Source organism: Aythya ferina (assembly GCF_964211825.1).
Source record: "Aythya ferina genome assembly, chromosome: 2".
In the NCBI taxonomy this organism is placed as follows: Eukaryota; Metazoa; Chordata; class Aves; order Anseriformes; family Anatidae; genus Aythya; species Aythya ferina.
The window spans coordinates 97,461,256-97,488,141 of NC_140297.1; the positions used below are offsets into that span (position 1 = coordinate 97,461,256).

The 26,886-nt window shown below is 41.5% G+C and overlaps 1 protein-coding gene and 1 long non-coding RNA gene across 3 annotated transcripts in view; one reads left to right on the forward strand and one right to left on the reverse strand.

Annotated features, from left to right (window-relative positions):
* The first annotated feature begins 1,206 nt into the window (after positions 1-1,206).
* On the forward strand, positions 1,207-6,374 carry LOC311432777. The gene is made up of 3 exons (XR_014690322.1): positions 1,207-1,388; positions 5,209-5,356; positions 5,549-6,374. It is a non-coding gene; the product is annotated as an uncharacterized lncRNA (long non-coding RNA).
* Positions 6,375-10,971: 4,597 nt separating this feature from the next.
* The window catches only part of NR4A3 (nuclear receptor subfamily 4 group A member 3), a 28,191-nt gene continuing 12,276 nt past the window's right edge, over positions 10,972-26,886 (reverse strand). For both annotated transcript variants that reach the window (XM_084511187.1, XM_084511186.1), the window contains 3 exons: positions 25,156-25,355; positions 23,746-23,924; positions 10,972-14,144 (listed from right to left, as the gene is read on the reverse strand). In XM_084511187.1, the coding sequence (XP_084367313.1) occupies positions 13,882-14,144; positions 23,746-23,924; positions 25,156-25,355 (642 nt within the window). In that variant the 3' untranslated portion in view covers positions 10,972-13,881. The remainder of the gene's footprint in view (positions 14,145-23,745; positions 23,925-25,155; positions 25,356-26,886) is intronic.

Genomic DNA, 26,886 nt, shown 5'->3' on the forward strand with positions numbered 1-26,886 from the left:
AATAAATTATGCTGGTAAATAACTTTCTCCAGAATATATACATACTTTTGAAAGTCATAAACATTTAAACAAATTTTTAAATTTTTTAAAGAAAGTCTGCATATTGTTTCACTTTTATCTCACACACAGTCATGAGCATGTCATTGTGCAGAAGTGTTACTTACAGGAGGGACTGGTAAACTGATGTTTGTAGATTGATCTGATTTATGTTGAATTTTGAGAGGTGTATGTGGGAAGGAGAAGGAAGATCTTTAGATCATCCTTGCTTCTTCCTGTGACTGATACCCAGCTGCTACCATCTTTGAATCCTAAGCAGTTAGTTCATGTTTTCAAGGTTGCCTGGGGAGGAAGAGGCAGATAATTGATTTTAAAGTGATTTGCCTCCAAAATTGATTCCTGTATTGAAAGGTTGCACTTGAAATAAATTGCAAGTTCAACATATAGTAGCATAAACCTCAAAATTTTCCCAGATATTCTGGAAAGGCTGGAAAAAGAAATGGGTGCCTAGGGCCCAGCTTAGGCATCTGTTTGCCATATGTTTTCACTAAGGAAATGAAATAAAATGTTAGAAAATCTGAAAAAGGAGGCACCAAACCAAAAATAGCATAGCTTACATGGAGACTGGAGAGCTGGGGCTTCATGGGCTCAAGACGGAGTACAGTTAATGTAATTTTTACCAAGTGCTTCTGAAGCACAGTGGTGCTGTCCTCACAGCAGCCACATCTGATCTGTGGATCTCCACCAAGCCACAGGCTGATGCAAGATAGACCAGAAACATCAACAAGTTAAAAACTGCAAATGTATGAGGGGAGGATGTCAGCCATGAAGAGAAACACATCGTGAGTAACACCGGGTGCAGACCAGCTTGAGATAACCCTAGGAACCAAAAATGTCAGTTCTAACTTACACAGACACTGATAGTGAAATAAAGATAAAAGGACCACTGGAAAGATGAAGTAGCACAAGGAAAAAGTGGCTGAAGAGAGGCCTCTGTGGAAATTATGGAAATAAAAGAAAATTCAGAGCAACAAATGGGAAACATTGCAGAAATCAGAACAGAAATATATGCGTCAGCTCTATTAAAGCTAATGGAGACAACTGTGTGCCCCAGGAGGACTGGGTCTTCCCCGTTTGCAGGCTACCTTTACCGAGGTGGCATATAAAGCGATACCTCTGCTGGGGCATGAAAATACAGCAACTGTTTGGGTTAATGATGCAGTATCAGCATGGGTGTTAGTAGGACCGGATGAATTATTCATTGCAAATAAAGTACAGGGTAATTTTAGTGCTGTTTTGTACACATTCATGAGCTGATCTTGATTTCTCATGATAGAATGATTTTCAGAGTCCTCACGTGAAGACTGACAAGGAATATATTGTCTATGCCTGTGAGTTATTAACTAATACTATTTGCTGCTTACAACATAAGATTGGTCACATCAGTTGCATTGCATTTTTTCTGCTCCACAGTTGATTATTAGAGTTTGGGTACAGAATTGGAGCACGAGTACTAACAATTAGTGAACAGAACATGTTCTCAGTTATGCATCAATAGTCACATTTGTCTCAGAGAATTCAGCTGAAGAGAGATATTCCCAACACATGTATGCCAATGAAAGTCAGAGATAAGTAATGAAAGGGAGCACGAAGATGGCAGGGAAAGGTGTATTAAGAATATGATTTCATACATTATGTTTTTGCACCATGTATCATGTTCTAAATTTTGGCTTGTAACTGATGCATTCAGAAACTCGGGAGTGTCCTTCCTAGATCTGGTTTACATTTGCAGGTTGATCTAGAAAGGTAGGAAAATACAATTTTTCTCATTCAGAACCAGGAAAAAAAAAATATCTGTCAATCTAATTAGGCTAATCATGCATAAAGAGGATGAAAGCTCATCCCTAAACTGAGGCCCACAATTTCAGACATGCTGGAGGTGGTCTGGAGTCCTGGTCTGCCAGGACCAGGTAAGGTTGTTAGGTCCCACCAAGGCTTGCAAGCCCTGCAACAGCTGGGAAGTCATTAGCTACACTAGTTTCAGCTGGATTTATGACAAGCTGTTAAGAGCTGCTTTGAGCCCCTGCTCTAAAGTCAGTTTTCAGTATTGTAGGACTGTATTTCTTACTCCTCAGTGTGTGTTCTCACATTTCTATACACATTTTTAATGTGGTCTTTTAATCGGGTAATTACTCTTTACAAATTGCCTGTTCTCCTTGTTTAACACGCTGCATGTTTTTGTATCCTGTGCAAACTTAATCAGTGGAAATGGTGCAGTATTGACTAAATCATTCACAAAAATACTAGTAGGAACTGATTTCCAAGTTGTAGCCTTCTAGTTCCATATAATGTGATGTTCAAAATCCATGGTCAAATGATTTGAAGACAAAGGCCTATGAATATAGTGTAGGAACGCAGTTATCTTTGTGAACCAGGGCAACAGTTGTGAACAAAAGCAAAACTGAAAAAGATAAAATGCAGAAGGTTTGGTTTACAAGACCTGTGTTCCCTGAAATTGTATCGATTGTTATTAATCGACAAAATATTTGATTCTGTGCTGGTAGGCTCTTAAATGAAATTTCTGGTTATGTGTCCAGATTCAGCATCTGACCAACAGGTCTGTTTTCCTAGATCAACTCTTTACTCTTTCTTATTATGTGGAATACATTGGCAATTCAAAGATCTTAGAAATTTTTCCTATTTTCCATGATGCCTGTTTTCCTCTAGGCTGCTTGATTTGTATATGTGTAATTGCAACCGACTCGGCATCATATTTTTCTTCAGTCTTGATGCCAGGCTTTCTGTTCCACCTACGACATTTTATTGGGCAGGTTTATCCTCCTGCTTCGTTCTGAAATCAGAAGAGAAATAGTGATGAACACGTATGTCTTTTCTGAGCTTTTGTTCAAAATGTGATACCTGTTTCTAGCAGTATTTGGTGTAGAATTTGTTTTACTGTAATGTATTTCTCATATGCCCCTTCTAACTGTGATGCCCATTGATCTTTTCTTATATTGTTGTTTTCAGCAGAATGTGTTCTTTACATTTGCATTTTACTGCTATTATCCTATTTTTTTTTTCATTCTTTGCATTTTTATTGCTAGCGTTTGACTAGCATTTCTGCATCTTCTGTATTATACCAATTCTTTCTTCCCCAGCACGAATGCTTTTCTACTTGTAAATTTGTGGCACATTTTTTTTTTTTTTTTTTTTTTTTTTGATATCCAGTAGAATGTTCTTGAACAATTTCCAGTTCCTATTAATATTTCCCACATTAAATTGATGTTCCTAGCTTGTTACGGCAACAGGTTTTTTTTAAAGCTTGGACAAATTGTCCCTTTCTGTTACTAACTGGTCTCACATTCAGCGTGCATGAGGTAAATGCAAGTGGGTCGTGATTACTGGAAGCCAAATAAGGCAGGTTTTTACCATCTGAATGAGGTCCAGTAACTACTGTGTCTGCATAGGCTGAAAGATTCCCCATGTTTAAAAGCTTATTTATTTATTGTTTCTAGAAATAATATGAAAATGTGGTGACATCCTCTCTAATGGTGGTCTCCAAAGCTGGGTGCCTGCACCTCAGGGGGTGAACAAGGTGATCCATGGGGATGCAGGAAGAAAATATCAGAATGTCAATACTACATTGATATGGTTTATAAATAAATAAATATACGTACAGGCTCAACATTTTTTTATTGATAGAGTTACATAATCAAAAAAGTTTTGGAGACCACAGTTGGTTGAGATGTAAGTGTATTCTTAGGCCCTGCACACTGCATTTCCACTTTCTTCTGGCTACTGGCAGGTAGGATGCTGGGCTGGGTGGACCCTGACTTGGAACTAGCACACGAGTCCTTAGGTAGTCGTAATCCACAAAATTAAAGCCCTCAGTGACTATGAACTGTCTGCAGCTTTCTAACCATGTATAGTCTTTGATTTAAAAGAATGCATTTTGATTTAAAAATACGTTTCCCTCCTATTCTGTCCTTATGAAATTACAGTCTTCTAAGCAGTTCAGTCATATGAATCACTCCTCTAATAGTAAGTACTGAAATCAAAATCCCTTGAATGAGGTTTTCTTTCTCTCTCTCTCTCTCCCTCTTTTCCTTCCTTCCTTCCTTCCTTCCTTCCTTCCTTCCTTCCTTCCTTCCTTCCTTCCTTCCTTCCTTCCTTCCTTCCTTCCTTCCTTCCTTCCTTCCTTCCTTCCTTCCTTCCTTCCTTCCTTCCTTCCTTCCTTCCTTCCTTCCTTCTTTCCTTCCTTCCTTCCTTCCTTCCTTCCTTCCTTCCTTCCTTCCTTCCTTCCTTCCTTCCTTCATTAGTGCCCCACAGCAGAGGAGACTGCAATCTGACATTCAAAGCAATAGTCCACTTCCAAATGAGTTCTTATGGTTCAGAAATGTCTAAGTTTGAAAACAACATCAGACTAATATCTAGGCTATTATTTTAGGGGAGCCTGCTAGAAATGCTGCCCTTTGAAGCTTCATGTGTCTGTCTTCACGTGCAGAATGGGCAATAATTTTTGGAGGAATTGCTTTTTAGACCATCTTAGACCTACAAACCTGATGTGTTTCGCAGACCTGGTTGAGTCTGATCAGAGTTGACATCTGTGTGCTTCTGTGAGAGCTGTGGGAAGGATGCACTAAATATGTCAGGTTAGAGTCTCCCCAAGCAATTTGACAACTGTTAGTCTGAACACACCATTTTGGAGAAGTGTGCTGACTCATGACATAGGAGAAGAAGGATATGTATTTTTTAAAGGAATGGGCTGGTGTGGTGGGATTTGGATTCACTTCTTGACTTTTCCAAAGTTCCCGTGTGACAGCAGATCAGTAAACACATAAGTACATAGGAGCTGTAGCAATACAGCAATTATAACTCTTTTTTCCTTTGCCTTGCTTCATTAATTTTAAATGTCTTCGCAGCAGAGGGTGTCTCCAGTGTCGTGTGGAAGAGGATTTGGCACAATGGGCCCCTGATTTCAGCAGGGAGATCTGCAGGCTACTCCTATGGAAGTGGTGTGCTCTGCGAAAGCAGTACATGCTGCTCTTTTTGCTCCCATTTGGCATTAGGGGTAGGCAGCAGACCTAAAATTTATCCTGACAGCAAATGGGAAAATTAGTGCATACAAACAGCATTGCAGGAGAAGATGGGAAAGAAACAGGTTAGTTTCAACCCGAAACAGCTTCTTGCTCTGCTTCACCTCCCATCAAGGCAGTCAGTGCTGCAGGCCTTGAGGAGGGGAAGGCACTGAGTGGGAAGCAGACGTGCACCGTGTGACTGCTCCTGGCTGAAGAACTGGGACTGGACACCACTGGAAGGAGCCTGGCTTCATCTTCATCGCACCTGAAGGGAGCTTCAGGTATTTATACACATCGATGAGATCCCCCTGAGCCTCCTCTTCTCCAGGCTGAGCAGGAAGAGACCCTGCTTTGGAGGCGTGGAGTAGAATGAGCTTTCCTTCAAAAATCTCATGTTTTGCAAGAATTTGGAGACTTCATTGTAGTTCATGATACCTTTTTTTTTTTTTTTTTTTTTTTTTTTAATTTCTCAGGTTCCGCCACCCTCAATAACTTTCTTTGAGAAGTTTTTCATGTAAAGCCTTCTGGACAGCTCTCACATATCTACGAGGGATGTGATTCTCTATGCAATGGATCCCGACTCTTTTTCCGAAAGACTGCACTGCGTCAGTTCGCCTCGCTGCTGGAAATACTTTCCATTGCGCTTCCCTCAAGAGATCAGTTTAAAACACAGCATCGGTAGCTCTGTAAAATTTGAACCCGGAGCCCTCCAGCCTCGGAATTTTATTTTCACTGCTTAAACTTGTTCCCCAACTCCTTAATTTCAAAGGGCCAGCAATCCACAGGACTTTCCTTTAGAAATCAGATGAAAAGCAGATGTCTGTGCCGAATGCTGCTATGCCCTGTATGGCAGGCGGGAAACTTCGTGTAATAAAATTACTCAGCGTGGAAATTCTTGACTGCAGCCCAGTTCACAAAAGTTACAAAGAACCCTGCCATGAGTTCGATGACGCTTTTTGAAATGAAGGATACAGGGAACAAAACGAAGCCATGAAAACCAAATCCCCAAAGCTGGAGGGCTCTGGGTTCAAATTTCTCCAGAGTGTTAGTGCTGCATTTTAAAACTCATCCCTTCAGTGAACGGCAGCAGGGAGTGTTTTCAAAAATTGTGCAATTGCTCAAAGAAAGGGAGGCAAGAGGTAGGTTCGAGACAAAAGTGATTTTCAGTAACGGCTTTCTTTGTGTGTTGATGTTAGCTTGTCCTGCCATTTGTTGGAATATTGGGCTTATTCTAACAGTTCGCTTTTTACTTGAATGTCTAAATAAAATCTTTTTCTTTCTTTTTTTTTTTTTTTCTTTTTTCCCCCCTTTTTAACAAGTTATATATTCTGTATTTCAATAAGCTCTCTTTGTCAAGTACAGTAATTTGTTTTGAATTAAAATCTCCTAAAGCATTTACTAATTTACTGTCAAGACAACTTCTCTATTCCTTCATACCTTACGAGACATTTTCCTGTAACTTAAGAGCCTCTTTACTTCCCCATCATATAGGGTAAAAAGGTGGTGGTCACACTGAGAATTTATTATTTGAATACTACTTTTTCTGCTTATAATGTATAAAACCTTTCCTGAATTAGGAAAACAACAAACAAACAAACAAACAAACAAACAAAAAACAATATCAGAGACCCAGAGAATCACAGAATGGTTTGGGGTGGAAGGGACCTTAAAGCCCATCCAGTTCCACCCCCTGCCATGGGCAGGGACACCTCCCACCAGACCAGGTTGGCCAAGGTCTCATCCAGCCTGGGCTTGAACACCTCACATAACTTGTCCAGGTCCCTTTGGATGGCATCCCTTCCTTCTGTTGTATTGACTGTACCACTCAGCTTGGTGTCATCTGCAATCTTGCTGAGGGTGCACTCGATCCCACTGTCTGTGTCATTGATAAAGATATTAAACAGTACCGGTCCCAGGACAGAGCCCTGAGGGACACCACTCATCACCGGCCTCCACCTGACACAGAGTCATTGACCACCACACTCTGAGTCTGGCCTTCAAGCCAATGCCATATCCACTGGATGGTCCATCTATCAAATCCATCTCTCTCCAATGTGGAGACCAGGATGTCATGTGGGACCGTGTCAAAGGCCTTATAGAAATTCAGGGAGGTGACATCAGTTGGTCTTCCCCTGTCAACTGATGCAGTCACTACTTCGTATGACTTCGCCTTTAACCTAATGAGGAGGTTCCAGGGGATTCCAACATTTTAATCCTCACTTTAAGTCATTTACAGTAGCTTAGAGTGTAAGTGTACTCTAACTGGTCTTCTTTATTGTTTTCCTTTCCAAATTAGGGCAGTAGTGGCATATTTTCTCTACTTGGTTTTATTGGGATTTCTTTGTTGCTGCGAGGGTGGTTTGAAAACTGGCTGGGACTGGTTCTTCAGACAGCCTCAGACTGGGAATCTTTACTTTGCTCAGTAATGTTCCACTGACAGAGCACTGCCACAGGCTGCCCAGAGAGGCTGTGGGGTCTCCTTCTTGGAGATCTCCAAAATCTGCCTGGACGTGGCCCTGGGCAGCCTGCTCTGGGTGTCCCTGCTGGAGCAGGGGTGGGACCAGGCGGCTTCCAGAGGGCCCTGCCAGCCTCAGCCCTGCTGTGATCCTGTGACAGACACATCTCTTTCATAGCCTGAGCATGCCTAATGAGGTAAAACCTCTCTTATTGCTGGTGACACCATCATAAATTTGTCTTCTTTCTTTGTTAATTAATTGACACGTTTTCCTTTTAGAGAGGCTCAAAAGTTCATTACCAACACAGGTTTGGTAAAAAGCTTCTGAGTAGATCAAGGCATTAACTCAAGTGGATAACCACACTAGACAATTAGTAATATTACATAGCAATTAAATGTCTAGAAATGCTCATGATCTGCTTGGATTAAAATGTTTTGCATGAACTCTGTCTGTTCACGGAACTTAAGCAGTAGGTGAGCAGAAGGCTTGTAGCACCTGGAGCAAGGTTTGGCATCTACCTTTACAAGTACCTGGCAGCACGTTTGTGGGGGAATGTGCAGCTATGCATCAATACCTTCACTGCTTTTGCACACACTGGTACAGAAACCAACTGGCTGTGCTGCAACTTGGATTAATTTGAAGGGTAGGAGCTTATCACACACGCAGGCAGGCACTGCAGTTATTTTTTAACTGGGAGTGTGCAGAGGTGTAGATGTAGAGAGTCGAGACAGTGGTAAATCAGGTAAGGCATTAACTGAGTCTTGAGGATGGGGGAAAGCACGGTGTAAGTACTGAGGAAGTCAGTTGTTGAAGCAAGGTATAATGAGGAATGGAGAAAAGAGGGAAAATTACATGGGACTGTACTGAAAACAGTCCAAGTTGCCAGCCCTAATTAGTGTTTGTGAAATCCCTGACTGTTGCCATGGGAATAAATGTGCTACTACAAATGCAGTGTGCTGGCTTCTTCACAGGATCAAGCAAAGTTGGAAAGGAGCAAAGCCCTGTGTAAACATCAATATCGTCAATTAATTAGGAAACACAGCAAGATAAATAGTGAGACCCCATGAAAGGTAAATTAATTCTTGTTTTCTTTCGGATAGGTTTTAAAGTTTCTCTGGTATCAAAACTATCTCTGTGATTCACTTTCCTTCTACTCTAGCACTTCATCCCAGGGAAGAACCTCAGACCACAGTGCAAGTTATTGTGGAAGGAGATTTTTTTTATAACACGTTACTTAGCAGGTTAAAGACTTCATGCTATTTCAGATATTTCAACTACTTAAACACGTTTTTTTGCTTTAAATTTCACTTAGCTTATTTATTTCTTTATTTATTAGAGATAAAATTCCACATAAACAAGCCCAGAGTTCTGTGTTCTTTTTAAGGAAAAAATGATAAACAATCTAAAATATTTAACAATTGAAAAAAAAAAAAGGCATTTCTCATGGTCTTGTCCTTTGCATGTCTTCAGAATCTTGTACTTGACATTAGAGTAGTCCCGTTGTACATACATATGTATCATGGTACATACATAATATCTAATTACAGCTGGGATCCCACCCTTCTCTTTAAGGAAAATCTTTGCTTCTGTGAATTCAAGTCAGAATCTCATCTAATTTACACAACCATGTCACAACTTCACATAGTCAAATTTCTTCTGTAACCCAGTGCAGCCAGAATATATCATACTGTGAATATAAAAATAAAGGTGTCTTTATAAGCAAACAAAAGAAAAATTGCTGAAAGTGTTTCCATGGGGTAAACGAGTTTCTCTTTCTTGTATTTGACAAATAACTGTATTTGTAATTCTCAGAAATATAGGTCAGGGATACAGTTCACAAATATGTAATCAACTTTAAGAAGCTGATTAATTGACTCCCCATTTATTCAATTACTGCATCAATAGTTTGGCTTTTTAAAAAGTTAATTATCCATTAATAATTATTGTTTAATCCATATTTTGTTATATTCCCAGTGATCAATTTCATTAATTTAATAAAGATCAGCTAGATAGCTCTTTTCCAAATACTATCTAGCTTGAGTCACATCTTCCAAACATCGGATTGAGCAGGGTTTTGAGCAGTCCCATGGATGACAGGCCACCACCACTCATATACATAGGGCAGACAAGATCAGTTTGAGTACAACATAAGATATTTTGCATTTTTGTAATGCTTTACTGTGTTTGCATAAAATTTGACACAGTGGAAGTGTAAATTGCCCAAGGAAGGAAAAGGAAATCAAAATAAGGGCACTCGCTAACTCGGCAAGCAGTTTTTATTCCCAGCTCTGGGAGCAAAGTGCTACCTGCCCTTGGGCATGGCACTCCACTCCTTTTTTTTTTTTTTTTTTTTCCTGGGTTGCTCTTTCTGCTTTGCCTGCTTGGACCAGAGCTTCTCTGGGTGAGTACTGTAGGTGTGAATTAGGGTAGCTACCAAGTGGGGTCCTGATCTCTGCTGCGGCCTCTAGGTGTTGCTATAATACAAATAATTAATCAAACAACGTGTTCCATAGCGTCCATAGAGGGAGTTGCCGCTTTTGTCAAACATGCTTAATTTTCTACAATTAAACCTCTTTCTCTCCCCTCGCTGCATCACATCGGAAATTTCAGCTTTGCGTATTGGATAAGTGAACTTGAATGCGAGAAGTAACGGTAGGAAAGCTGTAGAAAGAGATTTGACTCACCTCTAATTAAAGTTGCTCATTTTGGGGTGCCTTGGTGCCAGCCTCCTGCTCAAGGATGGTCTCTGCTAGGTGACTCCACTATCATGTTCCTGACTCAGCCCGCACTTCGAGGCTGCATTCAGTGATCGGGCATCACATCATGGACACTGCCACTGGTGTGGTTTGGGAGCAGAAGCATGTAAGGCACAGACCAGCTCTTGCGGAGGTGTGCTGGAGGCATTAGTATGTGTGGCGATAGCAGAATAGTGGCAGATGCCCTCAGAAGTGCTTAGAAAACGCATTTATGGTTAAATAGTTTTGCCTGCTAGGGGATGTCATCCCTTCTACAAAGAGAGGGCACAGGAAGGAAAGGAGCTGGCAGCACATACAAAGACAGTGCTGCAGGTGCCCACAAGAGACCATCGTCTTACCAGGGCAGAAAATGGGATCAGAGCTCTGTCCTCTTTCTAGGCATGCTGTGGGATGACCAGCTCTACAGCTTTCCCCTCCCTCCTTTGTGGCTGTCATCATTTGCAAGTTAATTAACAACCTCTTCCTGACAGGGAGGAGCAGTACAGCGAGGAGAAGGGGGTCCCTATTCCCTGGTCCTGGGGTAGTTCAGCCTCTGCGACAGCCGTGGTCCAGCTCTCCGGATCTAACCGAGACCGAGTAACCAGATACTGCAGGTCTTATTGTATTCATATAAAAGCTCTTTTAATCTAAGGACTAGCCATTAAACTGCCAGTGTTCTTAAGCATGCTTCACCAATTTTTCCACTTTTAAGACTCAAGTCGACAATTTTTTAATGTTTTATAAATGATAAAAAATTCACATCAGATTTTAACAGAATTAAGCATACTTATTCAACACACATGGGGCCTCTGAAAAAAATGTTATTCAATTTAATAATTTTAATTTACATTGTATATGTACAAGAGCATTTCTTTCAACCCACAGGTTAACACCACAAAAAAAAAAAAAAAAAAAAAAAAAAAAAAAAGGAAAAAAGGAGAAAGTACTGCAGTTAGCGGAGTGAAGAAACTCTTGAAACACTGTTGTCTGAAACAAAAGCAAGGCACTCTCCCTTAACACCTGATATATTCCTGAATTCTGCCTAGACAAAGGCATGATCACACTGAGAGAGCTCTAAGGAAAGTAGTAGATTTATTCTGCATTAATTCTTCCTTTTACCACCGTGACCTGTCACTGGTTGTACTCTACAATGCGTCTGTGCACTGAAGTTGAAATGAAGGACGGCTCCATAGATGATGGGATCTGGGAGAGCATCACAGTTAAGACTATCTATGGAAGACTAAAGCACACCGGCTACATGAAATCTCACGTGGGGCTCTGGACCTGCTACCTCCACTCGCATCCCACTGAATAAATAAACCTCGCTCAACGAAAAAGCAATTTCACCGTATTATGCTGATCGGCGTGAAAATGCATCGGGAGGGCCTGCTCGTGAGGGAAGAGCTCGCGAGCCCTCAGCTGGTGCTCAGCACCTTGCAGGCCTTGTCCCTAGGTAGAAGGATTTCTCAAAGGACCTCGTGTCTTACACAAGGAGACAGAAGTAAACATACTTTTGGGTTCTGCGTCTGTATGTTTCTGTATGCGCACATGTGTGTGAGTGTGTATATATATATATGTATATATATATATAGTATATACAAAAGCAAGTTCAGTCAAAATATATTTGTCTTGCTGGTCAGGCTTGTTACAGCAACCTACAAGAAACATTAGCTTCTCTGATATTTAATTATGCTATTATGTTTGCACATAAGCTTAAAAGTCAATACAAAAAGCAATACTTTTCCAAATATTATCTGCAGGTAAACCGGAAATATTAACTATAGTGATTAGAAGTCTGTTTCCCTATTGACACTACTATAAATCTTGATATAAGAATAATTTTTTCATAAAAGCACATCCAAACATAGTAAGTGATAAAATACCAGATTACTATTTGAAAACCATACAGTGACTCGATATCTGGGTTATCCTTTGCAGCAATTAGGCAATTCATTTGGCATCTGTTTGATTGTATAATTTAATTTCCATATAAACAGCATAGTTTAAAAAAAGACAAAAGCTAGAATGTTTAAAGCTAACAAAAGATACAGTGACATCAGGTTGACATTCAAAAATTTCCTTAGCAAAATGACCAACAAAATTTTGACTTAATACAGTGCATATAAAGTTTTTTAGAACTAAAGTTTTTAAATATTATCTGAATTTAGCAAAACATGAGCAAGATTTTAATATCAAAGTGCTAAACAGTACTGCCTTAGAAGTCACTGCAAATAAACTGTAAAATAACTCTGCTTGTGATTTGACAGATATTTTATATACAAATGGTTAATAAAAAGACACGCGCACGCTCACGCACACACACACACACACAAATATAGGTATATACATATATATATATACACATTATATATATGTATATAGTTTTCCAACTGGTGTATCTGAGTCAGTGTGAACACCCCAATTTGTTATCCTGTGTAACAGGGCTCCCATGAGCTGGCAGTCATTGCAATAAATACAGGCAAAGCCAATACAATATACCATGCATACAAACATTTATACAAATAAAGACACTATGCAACAAATTATTTCATATTAATATGGCATCAACAGTATAAACATACAAAAAGGAGTACGAACACGGAATGTTTAAACGCAGCCCACTATATCCTTCCTAGCACTTACATTCATACTATTTTACAAGACTTGCTTGTTCTTTAAAACCATCGTGCGTCTGTTTACTAACCGGTTACAAATGTTAAAGTCTAAAAGTGAACTATCCCTGATGCTGACCCTGTATGCTCCAGCCACTACTTACTCGGATGTCCTCGTCTAGGGAACAACTGAGCTGCAGTCGTTCCCGTGTCTTCCACAGACATTTGTCAGTAAGTCACGCTACATGGAATCAAGTTTGGAAAACTCTGTCGTGGTAAGTTAGTGCACGTAATTTTCTCACTTGGTTTCTTCCATTTATTTTCATATTAAAATAAATTAGTTAATAAACAAGACTTAGTAAGACAGCACTTTAAAAAATTGCACTTGAACATGGGAGCTAACAGCCATTGTCATTTTGCTATATTGGATTTATATGAAATGTTCAATTGAATGTACTTTGTTAAAAAAGTGAATTTTTTTGTTTCGATTGTGCTGATGTATGTGCCCTTGATGCAGGAAGTATGCTAAAGGTATCGTCACAAAACACATACTACCCTGGCAAACAACTATTTGCTGTTCTTGTTTTCAAACACACAGCTTCTACCATTTTATTCCTCATGTCCCATGAGGTGTTAAACAACAGGTTTGAAACAGTCATGTTAACCTTTTACTGCTGCTGGGATAGCATTGTCCAAAAGTGCCATATTAGCCATTTAAAAACCCCAAAACACACACGAAAAAAAAAAAAAAAAAAAAGAAAAAAAAAACACCAACAACAACAACAGGAAAAAAAAGGGGAGGGGGGAAAAAAAAAAGAACACAACCCCCAGACAGTAAGCCAGTAAGTTTTAGGCCTCAGGTTGTAAGGTCAAAGCGCCAGAAAAGACCTCATTTTAGAGCTGGAGCTGCTTTTCTGTTAAGTGAGGGCAGAAATGTTAGCTGTAAGTCACGATCCATTTGCCTGCTCTGGTGGGCGTTTGCCTTTCAGGAGGGTGGTTGGACTCAGAAGGGTAGGGTGTCCAGAAACAGCCTGTCGATAATGGAAGGGGCTGGCACCAAATCTTCCAGTTTCAGGTAAAAGATGCGCTGCAGTCCCAGTGTGCAGAGAGAGCGCAAGTCAGCAAGAACACCCAGTACCTTAGGCTCTGCGGACTCGAGCGGCTGTCCTTTGTTTTGGCAACTGAAAGTTAAGTGATCTTTCAAACTGCTTGTGATCTTGTTGCATAGCTCTTCCACTTTCTTTGGTTCTTTTAAGCCATGTCGTTCTGCAAAGCCAGGGCACAAGAAGAGAAACACAAACACGTCAGCATCCCTGCTTCAGCTGGAGAGGACTAATTTTTCTTCGGCGTAACTACATACGTGCTCTGGTACTCAAAGCAAAAACATGCTTTAAAAAGTGTATCATTTCTTAGAACGGCTGGGGTTATACAATGCCACTTAACCTCGCTGTCACACAAAATAGGAGATGATAAGCCCCCGTTTCTTTTTGGCTGCAAAAAATGGGTAGCAGAGATGCTCAGCTAGGACTGAAATTCTAGTACCAGGAGCCCGAGCACCCTGCATCTCTCGCATAATTTCCATGATATGAGACAGAATTAATTGGGTGATTTTCCAGCAAAACTATCACAGGAGGTGTTTTGGAGATTTCCGTGCTTCCCCACCAGTTGTGAATGCTCAATAACTATGGCAACCATTATTTATTCAGTGAATTCAAGTGGCGATCGATATCCTTAGCCAGCTCCATCAGCGCCAGGCCCAGAATTCCACCAGGAATTTGCAGACACTCTTATGAGAAACTAAAGGCACCTCGCCATCCTTTGTTATTTTGATCAGCTCCTGCTTTTTAGTTTATTCATCTTTAAAAGGCTCGAGATAAAAGAAGCCTGGAAGTTAACTATTTTGCTTTGAGTGAGCAATGGCTGAAGTGAAAAGGCTGCTATGTTAACCATCACAAAAACCTCAACACCCCGAAAAGGAAGGGGATCTGGGGTTTGTCCCCCTTTGAATAGCCTTTTAAAATGCTACAACGCTGCTAAACACATCCACAGTTCTTTAAGCTTAGGTACAATGAATCAGATTTGTGATTCATTCAAAGCAGCCTCTTTACTGGTACACGAGAGAGAGATAATTTTGTGTTGTTTGCTATCGAGATTCAGTGGGTGAATTAATACAGCATTTCAGAAGAATAATCTCAAATGATTTTGTGAAATTTTGATTTTTTCTTTGATTTGGAAATTCACAGATAAGAAAGAAGTGGCTTTGGAACAAAGTCCTGGCCATTTACACATGAAACAGCATTATACCAGGTAAGTTAATCTAAGAAAATGCAGGTGAAATTAATTTTAACCAACTAGACATGGAAAAAACAGTGGTGGCAGCAGATGAACAGTGAGCAATTTTGGCATCTCCTATGTTTGATTTGAAGTTGTCTGCCTGCCCTAGCCCTCTCCCCCAACCCTGGTAGCCATGGGCCATGTTGTGCCCACTGCCACAAGTCCTGGTCCTCCCTCTTCACTCCAGGAGGAGCTGGCAATGGATATGTTCTCTGTCCATCCCCCTTATAAACAGTTTTTTCTGTACATTTTTTTCTACTCCCAGAAGCAGGCGCAGCAGTGCCTTGCCCTGGTGTGTGTATATAGGCTCCTCACTGCCTCCCCTTACCAATGGCTTTGGCTAGGTGTTCTTGACAACACGATAAAACAGATACAGTTCAATGAAGGCAGACAGGAGTGGAAAGGTTTGATTTTCCACTGATTTTCACCCATTTTACAATTTTGCAACTTTACTGACTTATGCGGAGCGAGCTCCTGAAGAATACTACTTTGGGATCAGAGTCAGGCTGCAACCACGTAAACCTCTGGCCATTAAATCTCTGAACCATTTAAGTACCATCATCTTTCCCTTCAAAGCAACACTCATCCAAGCAGTAACAGCTACTTCAGACATCTTTTTCACCTTGGAGGAATTAAAAAACCCTGTGTATTCTAAGTGCCTTGTTTACATTAAAACATGAGGAGTCAATGAATATTTAAAGCCTTTCCAGTAAATGGTGTATAGTGTAATTACGTAAACCTTAACTACACAGGTCACTGGGAGTAAATACTTAGGCAGATTCTGCCATTAAAAATCTTGGAGGATAAATATTTTATATAAATTTGAAAAGCTGTATTTTTTTTTTAAACCACTAGCCTACTGAGAGAATCTGCAGGACATTAAGTTAATCTTGTGGTCTTTGAAGAGTTTCCATATTTAATCTGTTTTGAGGTTGTTTCCTGGCTATGTTAGCGAAGATATCTTTACAGATCTACAGAGCTGAAATACTAGGATGGATCCAAAACTGACTTCAAAATAGCAGGCTACGTTTTTAGACCAATGCCTCAGTAGATTTGTGTGTTATAGCAGAGTACGGAAAATTATCTCTGTCTCTTGAGCACACAGTAATGTTGTTAACATTCCAGGCCAGAACTAAACAGCCCTTGTCTTACATTGACCAGTTCAGAAGGTTTCATGAACAAATTGTGTCTTTGACATCTAGCCACGAAGCAAGCCAATGCAAAATACAGCACGTGCAATGATTGTAATATTAGCAGACTTACTTCAAATAACAAAATCAAGGAAGTTCCAGATTAAGACATACTACCTCCCCAACATGCTCTGTGGTACTACAACACGAAAGCAGTCTCTGATAAACCATATTGTCCTCCCCTGCATGAATCACCCAAAAAGTAGACTTTGCTACTTTCAAATCTCTACAAGTGTAATTTCTCACAACTGGAACTGCCTCCCTGGAAAAAGGGATTTTCAGTCTCCAACCCTTAAGGCATCCCTTGATGACCCGTAAAGTCAAAGCTATCAATTCGGAAGCCCCCTCTGCTAGTAAAGGGTATTTTGCCCTGGCATTACCATCACAATCCGACCATTACCTCTCTTGGGTAGATTTGAGGATTCTTGGGTCTAATTCACATCAAAGATTTAAATCTAATAGTTAGGGTTCAAATAGCAGGAAACATATTTTCTTGCCTTTTCCACACGACCAGTGTCTTTTGGGCAAAGAAAGACCCGCTGTCTTTCTTACTTAACTGTATGGGAGCAGGATGAGGCACTGTGACAAGTAGGTGCCCCGTTTCTGAAATCAGTGGCCTCATAATCATTCCCAGTCTTCCACAGGATGTTCTTATCCACACATGACTGATAAGGCCAAGATTTATCCCAAGAAGGACAGCTAGTCAAAACTAATAGATTTTCTCTAACTGATTGAGGAGGTGTGTAAATATTATTGTATTCAGACTTTCTTATAAGGACAATTAAAAAGGCCTGGGTAAAGTGAATATAGGATTTCTCAGCCGTGTGTTTTAGGATATCATTGATTTTTGCAAGAAAAACGGTGATTTATGGCAAAGATGCTCTCCATAAGCCTGTCAAAATGATTCATCGGAAGTCTTGCCTCTAAAGCTCTGCAAACTTAGCAGCTCATTCTGGCAAACTGAACACGGCAAGTTTTTTACACCTTTCCCCTTTTCCCACACACAATTTCCAGGAATCTCAATGTGGCTCTGTGCTATAATTATGCTGATCAGCCAAAACTTGATAGGAAGAGAGAAAGAGAGCAGGGAAAGCTGTCACCAGCTGTGCTAGTCCTTCTCTCCCCAGTCTCCGTCATGGGGTATATTACACCAGGGCTAGGCAGAATCAGTGCTACCTTTATGAGAAATGCTCTTGCAGAGCGCGAGCATTTCGAAGATCCTGAGGATCTGAGAGACTCTTAGGCTCCATGCCCTGTGTTAGGGTGGGTTAGTTTTAGCTTTCATTAATTCTGAGGTGTCAGAAACAGTCCCACCAGACACGCACCAGATTAATGGCGCAGACTTAAAATAGGCCTCTTGATCGTCTCGGTTTCAATATAATTATCTGATTTTCTCTTCCCCCTTCACAATCCTCTTCCCCTTCTATAACTCAAAGAAACGCCAGGCTCAGTTGCCTACAGCTTTCTGATCACCTTGCACGTTCTGGGTTGAACAGCAAGGCTGCAACTTGACAGAGCCAGGAGCATCCCCTTCTCTTGCAGCCTGGCCCATGCTCACCCTGCCTAACACTTTGCAAGATGGTTCAGATTTTAGGTGGATGAATCGTCTTCAGGAGGTGCCCTATATTATATATAGGTGCCCTCTGCAAGGTACCTAAGGCCTAGAGCTGAATGACCACAGAGGACATCAGTTTGCTCCCTCCTCCTTTAAGAAGACCGCGCCGTAAGACAGGCCACCAGTTGCTGCAGGAGGAGAGAGCTCTTGCCTCAGCAAAATGGTGGGAGGGGAGAAGGAGGAGTGAGCACTTCACTTCAGCTGCTGACAGTATTTCCCTCGTCAAAGTGGAGGGGGGAAGGCAGACAATGCAATCTGGAGGGATTTTTTTATAACCGGCTCTCCTACACTCCTCCAGTCTGCCACCTGCTCGTGTGTAGACCCAGCACACGAAGCACCCACTCCGGAGGATCCTGGCAGCAGGACTGAAGGGTATCTGCTGCCGAAGAGTAGGTGAGCCTCCCTTCCGCAGGCAAGTTGGACAAATCCATGTTCAGAAGGGAACTGCAGCAGCCGGACCCTTTTTAGCCAGCCTGGACTCATTACTGTTTCTTGGTATGACTGATGGTGCTAAAATCCGTGTTTGTAAACTGGAACGGAAAGCCCAACAGCAGGAAGGCAAACAAAACTCATAATTAATTGAAACCTCACAATATTCTTCAGTGTTCTAGTGCCAGCCTAACAAAGCACTAAGAGTGTGAATAAGCCCAGTATATACAGTGGCTCTGGGCTGGTCTGTAAAATACTTAAAATAAAACATATGCTGAAAGAGCTTGGCTGAATTAGGGCTAGAATGCTCTGTACTCAGCAGCATCCCACTGAGAGTGTCAAGTGTGCAAAACAATAATATTTGGATGTGGAGAGAGAAAGGAAGAGGCAGAGGGGAAGAGAGAAGCAACAGGAGAGAGAAAGAAAACACCAGCAGTTTTAGAGCAGGAGGAAATTTAAACTAAGCTGGAGCGCGGCCTTCAGATGATATTTACTGTAGCCTCAGTCCTTATATTTTGGCATTACAAATGGTCATTCAGGAGGCTAGAGGAGTGTTTTGAAAGATAGCCTGAGCTCCTATCTGGCCTAATCTGCAGAGCTTCACCATCAACACCGTGTAGGAGCTAGAGGAGGTCCACATGGAGTGGCTGCACAGGAACATGTGCGATCCATGCAACACACCCAACTGGTAGATGCCACCATGGGCATCTACCACTGCAACTAATGACAGGACCTGCCCCAAGGTGAACAGAGCTTTCTGTCCCTGCTGACACTCTTCCTTAGCTCATAAGATCCTACGTCCCAACAGAACAAGTGACCCGCAAGAAAAAGAACAGGACAACACTCAATTCTTGCTTTCATGGGGATGTGGGGTGAGTGTCTTGTGGCGTTTTCTAATTACTTTCTTCTGGCTGATGCTCAGAGCACTGCTAATGTGCTCTGGAGGAAGTTGTGTCCAGCCCTTCTTAACCAACTGAGGGAAGTAAAAAAGGAGAAGAGAGACAGAGAGAGGAAGATCCTAAAGGAGTACCTTAAAGAAAAAAATGATGTGCTTTGACATTGAAGAGTTTTAACTGTTTGCAAGCTGCCCATAATAAACTAGACAGCATTTCTTTCACTCTGGGTGCTCTTTCAAGCTTGCATCCTATCTGAAAGGAATTGAAAATTCAGCAGCACTCCAGCATGGCACTTTTCTTTCTATAGAAGTTACTGGAAATTCCCAGGAACCATGAAATAAACAGAAAAAGCACAAATGTATGGACTTGCTAATGGATGCAGATTTACAAAACCTTTTCCTGTTTATCTTATGCTGTGCGTACCTCCAGCTCTACTCAAAGCAAGCAGTGAATTAGCGAGCATTGTAGTACTCGGTAGGTCTCCTGCTGTTCCCTTCAAGATTACTGAGCAGAATGAATGGCCATATATGCCTAGAGCCATGCCCCTGTGCTGTCACCTGCAGCTGCAGCTGAGATAGGACGTGGAGCTTCACAGCTCCAAGTAAGTCAGTAGGGTTAGTTAAAGGGCCTTGGAGCTACCACAACTGTTAGTGGGGAGCTGATTTGACACCCCAAAATGAGAGAACAGCCCTCGGTATCTTGGGACACTGGGAACAGTGGGATGTTGTTTAGCCCCCAACACAATCTTTAACATTTAGCCCCTCTTCCTTCACTAGGAGAGGGGTGTTATCTCTCCCTGTCACTCTCACAGAACAGACAGAGGACCTATGAAAGAGCAGGGACTTCTCTTAGTTTCCTCCTTCACCAATACTTTCGATGACTAGCATACGAGAGGTTTTGTTTCCTAAGAGCACGTCCTCATTTGGGCGATGGAGAGCACTCAGGAAATCAAGCAGAACAAGCAGGTTATCATTCACAGGGACATTTTTTGTACTAGGAGAGAGAATTTGTGAATTTGGTGCTACCTCAGATGCTGTACAGTATTAAAACCAGCTCTGACTGCTGCACATCACTGGGTTGTTAATTTTTTCCCTTTTTTTTTGGTTGAACAATCAAGTAATGAAACAGTGGCTAATGTAAAATGAGAACTGGAACAATTCATGTAATAATTAAGAAAATTTTGCTCAAGCCAACATTTTGTTTTGCAGTGTTTCTAATAAAAGCCAACAACTAAATTCACAAAACAGCTTTCCTGCTTCTTCATAGCTTGCAGCCCAATGACATTAATGTTCATCAGGGACATGGGAGATCCGTGGCCACATTCCCTTCCTGTTGGAATCAGACCAGACACTGAGACTTGGGTGTCTCGCTCAGCACCAGCTTGTCCCCAAATCATCATACACAACGGCCACTCTGTGGCCCAAAAAACATGTCAAACGGCCTTAACACAAAAGACAGTGACACTCAATAGTCGGATATCCTATGTTCCTGGAAAAGGTCACTCTCTCTTGCTCTGACTCACAAAAAGGATTTGAACCAGGGTTTCCTAACTCCCTACTGCCTCCAATAAAGGAGAGAAGAGCACCTTCTCCACAGGACAACAAATGGCACACAAAACATCCACCTAAATCTAAGCCATGCCCCAAAACGGTTATTTGAAAATGTTCAACAGAAATCGGATTTCCAAAGTTCATCTTCATTGTTTCTTCCTTTCGGTGGGACTGTCTGAAAACTAGCACGTGACTTGTCATACTCAAACTGTTGAGAGGACAGGAAGCCATTTCTCGTGGGGTGCAATATCAGAGGCAAATCTCAAGATTTTCCTGATTATGAGTATTTTGAATATACTACCATTGAGAAATTCTCAAAAGAACCACTGCCCCAGCTTTTTGGGCTGTGGTGCTCCCTTGCTCCCTTAGCTATAGTTACCTCATTTCCTCTCTCATTTTTTATTTTTTAATATTGTTCATCTTTATGCCATGCCATCCATTTTCAGGTGGCCAAATTTCCAACTGAGTCCCTAGGTTAGCTAAGTGCCCTTGGAGATCTGAAACCTGTGAATATAAATCAATAGACACGGGAGCCTTGGACTGCATGAAGGCGTACTCTGACCTCAAGAGCAGCAGAGATACACTTCCATGGTAAAATAAAAGCACAAATAGAAAACTACATTAATTTTAAGCAACATCTCATGCAGGGGAGAAAATCAAGAAAAGCTTGGCAAATGCAGAAAACCTTAAAGCTTTTATGGATAGAAATGTTTTCCTTTTAAAAGCAACAATTATTTCCATTTGATTAGAAACTTTGGAAAGACTACTACAAAACAGCAAACTCCTGACAGGGCTGTTATCAAGGAAAGGATGAAATGCGGGGCTTTATCAATTAAGAGATATTTCTGTTAAATGCTGTAGGATGATCTGAGCCAGCCACGGGACAACCTTGACTCTTTCTGTAAGGGAAACCAAACAGTGTCTGACTGAACACAAAGTAAGACACGGCTTTGTAAGGAGAAAAACTTTTCTTCCTATAGAGTAGCTTTTCCTACGTTCACATGGAGAGTTTGTACGGGATCCTATTTATCTACCTATATCCTCTCAGTCTTCAGGAAGATAACCAGAAACAAGCTCCATAGATATATATCTATCTAAAAAGACATACCTAACTTATAGTAAATAGCCTAAATCAGTGACAAGCACTACATGTATGTGAGCATATATGCCTGTGTGCAAATATATATGGAGAGAGACGGCGACTGTCCTTGATTGATAGATATAGAAGTACATATGTGTACATCTATATTGTATTCGTTTATAGGCATTTATGCACACACATGTATATATAGATATTTGCATTTATATTACCTATATGTAAGCATATCTGCATGCTTGCGTGTGGATGTTTATACACAGAAGTCAAAAATAAGCTGGGAATGTTCTTACTCAATTTAACATTTTGCTCATTTTGGAAACGTTTCATGTACAACAAAGTAACCCCAATGAGTTATTTTGGACTTAAGAGTTTCATCAAAGACAGGAGAATCTGGGCCTTAATTTAGCATTTCTGAACTGCAGAAAAAGATCAACATTAATCAATTAAAAACTGAGAATACTTCTGTTAAGAAGCCAAGAGTTAACGTTACTCCATGTAGAAACTAACCCCTCACTCAAATGCAGGAGGGAACCGTATGATCTAAACCCTGAAGCCAAAATCTTGGCACCACAAATGTCAGTGGGAATTGGCCAATTTATAGCATTGTTTTGTTTTGTTTTGTTTTTCGATTTGCCACTGAGTATTTTATCTCAGTGTTTCCCAAGCATCAACTCATCCTAGGTAAAATGAAGACTGCAGCTGATTTTGCTGAGGCTACCGCCTGCAAACTGGTGGCGGCCTGAAATGCAGGAGGAAATCAATATCCATCCCAGAGGAGCTCCTAGCATCCCTGGGCAGACTGAGCTGGAGGCATGCTGAAGCACCAGCACGCACGGACAACACGGTTGCAGTGCCTTTCTGATAGCCCCTTTCCTGAAGCGAGCGCGAGGCTTTCAGCAGTGATGACTGCTGCTCTGACTTCTGCTGTGCTCCCATGGCTCGTCAGGAACCCTCTCCCCCAACCTTTCTTCATTCTGCCAGCCATGCCTCTTAAAACTACCAAAAGCCCAAAGTACGCAGCATGCGCTTCAAGGGGCTTTGTTGTCTCAGGAATGAGAAAATTGCACTTCATAACATTATGTTCCCCTGGCTTGTACTTCCCAGCCAGATTTGGCAGGTTCTTACATTGGTTCCCTGCTGTTCACCCCATCAGGCAGAAGGGGTGATATGGTCACATGCACACGCAGAAGCTTTTGTAAAACTGCAGAAGGGACTTTTCTCTTACTATTCTCCAGTTTTCTCTCTCAAATAAAAGCAGTACACGGAATACCTATTGTACCTTGGCTCCCCAAAGCAGCCTGCCTGCCCTCATGAAGGACTCTTTCTGGTCCAGCTGCCTTGCTGAGAGGTGAGCTATAGGAGCTGTATGGCTTCTAGCTCTCCAGCCACCCCAGTATTAGTATTCCTATGCAGAAGACTTATCCCTAGCCATTTCACTGGGCTTTTCTGGGAATTCAGCACGTATTTCAAATGCTTTTGTGGGAGCTACTCAGTTTGCTTGGAAGCAGTTTGCATTTTAGAGACTATTCCAAGAAAACAATGAAACCATGAAGAAATAGAGAGTTAGATTACGCTTTAATAGGTGTATCTGACGGTCTAATGTTACAGTCCGCAATTTCAGTATGGTCGTTACAGTGCTTAAAAACCACACTCACTTTACCTGGAATATTGCTAAGTTAACTGAAATTGCTTGAATCTACATCAAAGTAAAGTGATAAGAGTCTGAAGCTTTCTATCAACAAAGGAGCACTTACCTGTAATCATAGTTAGAGCTGATAAACTTGCTAAGGCTGGGATATCAAGGTTAAGGCTCTTTAAGTTTAAGGAAAAGTCTTTAATTGAGTCGAGCCACTCCCCAAATCCACGAAGGCACTGAAGTCTATGAAGCACAAGTCCATTGCAGAATACAAACTTATCCTCAGCAGTGTCAGACCTCGAATAAAAATAATTGAAAAAATTATAAATGCATCCTCTACTTTACAGCAGCATGCATAACCAGTATTGAAGTGTCTGTCATTTAAAATCCAAGGCATATTATCCTGAGACATATGTGGGCATTCACGTTTGACAATATGCTTCTCCCCTGGGGCAGAAGTACAACAAACAAGCTTCTATGATTGCTTACTTCGTAGAGTTATAAGCCTGAGGTTAGCTGTAGCATGTGGTGTAGGCTGTCTAATTAGTTAAGATTTTGGTCCTGCCCAAAGGCATAAACAGAGAAGACATTTTACATTAAATACTGTATGTCTGAGCCACAGGAACACTACGTGCATGCGTTTTGAAACACAAAACTAATAAAAACTGAAGAAAGAAGAGATTCTGCAACTCTCAGCACTTATTTAGTCTCATCTGTATCTTTCATATTATTAAAACTGATAGAGAAAAAACAATGGAAAGCGCGTGTAATAATGCACAACACATAACATAATAGGCTCTTTTATGTGAAAACCTGTGTGCAGGAGCAGTATTACAGCCAAGCTCTCCTCTCCTCCCCACCCTCCATTGCCAATATCCCCGTTAAAAGCTGCATGCAAAGGTCATTTTCAACCTAAAGAAACAAGGGCATAATTCAAATCACCAGCTTGGAATTTCCCCAGTCCCTGAAAGTGTCTTTGGTAAAACGTCTTAACTAGTGCCAGACTGACAAATAGCACCTCACTCTGCTGAATGACTTGGTATTAAGAAGAAAAACAATCTGAACAAGATTTTAAAGCTTCTTTATCCCTTTCAAAAACAGACTACAAAGATGTGCATGCACAAAAAAAATAAAAGGGGGGGGGGGGAAGGGGAGGAAAAGCTTTTATACTAAAAGTGCTTTTCTATAGTTTGTGCTGATGAGTATGAAGCAAACTTTCTCAAATCGTACCCAAGGATCAATTTTGATTACTAGAGAAGAGGATGTGGTATATCAAATAAAAAGAAGCACATTAGTGAGAATTACACTCTCTTTTTAAATCACTGTCTTTTTTTTTTTCCTTTTCTGCATTTTAAAACAAATTAAACACCATATCCTGCGGATGCAGACATTGCTGATGTTTTGTTTGTTTGTTTGTTTTTAAATTGACAGTGTTCAAAGGTATCACCACATTTACATTTATTCCTTAAAAGCATTCAGACGGATGATTTTTCACATCAGCTCAAGAGGAAACGAAATAAATAGTTACCTGATGGAGAGTCTTAGTACAAACAGCTCCAAAAAAGCTGATTCTATGAGTAATGTCTGATCTTCTTTTGGGAGGTCAGTAAATCCTGGAATTTTTTCTGCCCAGCCTCTAGATATGTCAATGGAGGCAGTCAGAAGATTATAGAACTGTTGTACATGTTCTGCATCTGTGCCTGCAGCAGCCTGATCAGTGGAACAGTACTAAAATGAAAGCCACAGAAAGCAACGTTACACGCATTATAGGGCACTCGGAGAAACAGGCAGTGTTACCTGCCCCACAACATTCCCTTCTGTGGCAAAGCTTGGCATTATTGTCAAAGGCAGATGAAGCAGGTCTCCGTCTAGCTACCTGTCTAGCTACCTAGAGGCGTTCTGCTACTCAGATGCATATGGCAAAAATATTTCCACACTTCGAGAAATCGCTTAAAATTCATAGGTAAAATATTATCACATTTTACAAGTGCCTATAAGCAATTAGTAAACACAAACGGCAGCCTGGTGGGTAGGATAATTTTTAACACAATAGAGGAGGAATACTATTTAACTTACTACAATTAAACAAATTTCCCATTGATGAATTTGTCTCGGCACGTCCAAAATGCAGATTTCTTCCCCAACCTCTCAAATTGCATTTTATCTGACAGTGATAGAGACATGCAAGATAAATCATCTTTTATCTGACACGTGCAGCGTCGCTTCATTTGAATACAGAATTGGTTGAGAGTAAACCAGCTGCCCCGTATCACCTCTTATCCTGCAGATGGAAGCGTTTCAGGTTCAGGAGAACCTATTATCCTGCTGACGCGGCCATAACTCTTCCAGACAACCCTTCGACAGCCTCAGCTTGCCTAACTTCCCCACGACCCCCTGACAGCTCCCTCCCTGCAGTCTCCTGCTTCCTCCCCGCCAGATCCCTGTCACTTCCCCGGCACTGCTCTCTCTCTGGCAGAAAATATAATGGGAGTTTTCATGGCTTGGTCTGATTCTGCACTTGGGAAGGGCGGGAGCTGAACAGTTAGGAATTTACTGAAACAGCGGCTTCCCCATCAGACACCGCGTGGGTTATTTCTGGGAGAGGCTTTGCACAAATGCTGCCTCTGGGACTCGGCCAGGAAAAGTTGGGGTGGTCCCCATCGCTGCACACCCTCTGGAAACTAATTTCCACGTGCAGTTAGGGCCTGAGTCCATCAGCCTGAAGGTTTTCCTAGCATCCCAAGCCAGAGGGGAGGCAGAAAGACCCACAGCTCTTCTCAGTAGGTAACAGTGCAGTGGGAGGACCTCATTACAGGCATGCCACTTTGGTGGTTGCTGTTGGCAGGTAAGGGATGAAGGACACGGTTTCACAGTCTGATTGATCATTGAACCATAGCAAGGATGTTACAAGTCCCAGATACACCTGGCCACGTCTGGGGTATTGGTGCTAGCCCTGAATGACCCCCTTCTGCTCACTACCTACATGACTTCTGTACGACGAGCTCAGCAAATGCAATGTGTGATCCCTCTGCTAAAGTTCACGAGGAGCCAAACTCTGCCCCAGCTGCCCTGAAGGATGACAGCGAGGCAGGAGGAGGCCAAATACGGGCAGGATGGGGAGCAGCAGTAGACAATTTGTATGCTACTAGAGGCTTATTTGTTCAGTCCTCCACCTGAACAAAGCAGATGAGGAAGGCTCAAGCAGTGCAAAAGAATACTCCTGGCACTGGACTGCAGCAAGATGCACCAGGGTGGTTAG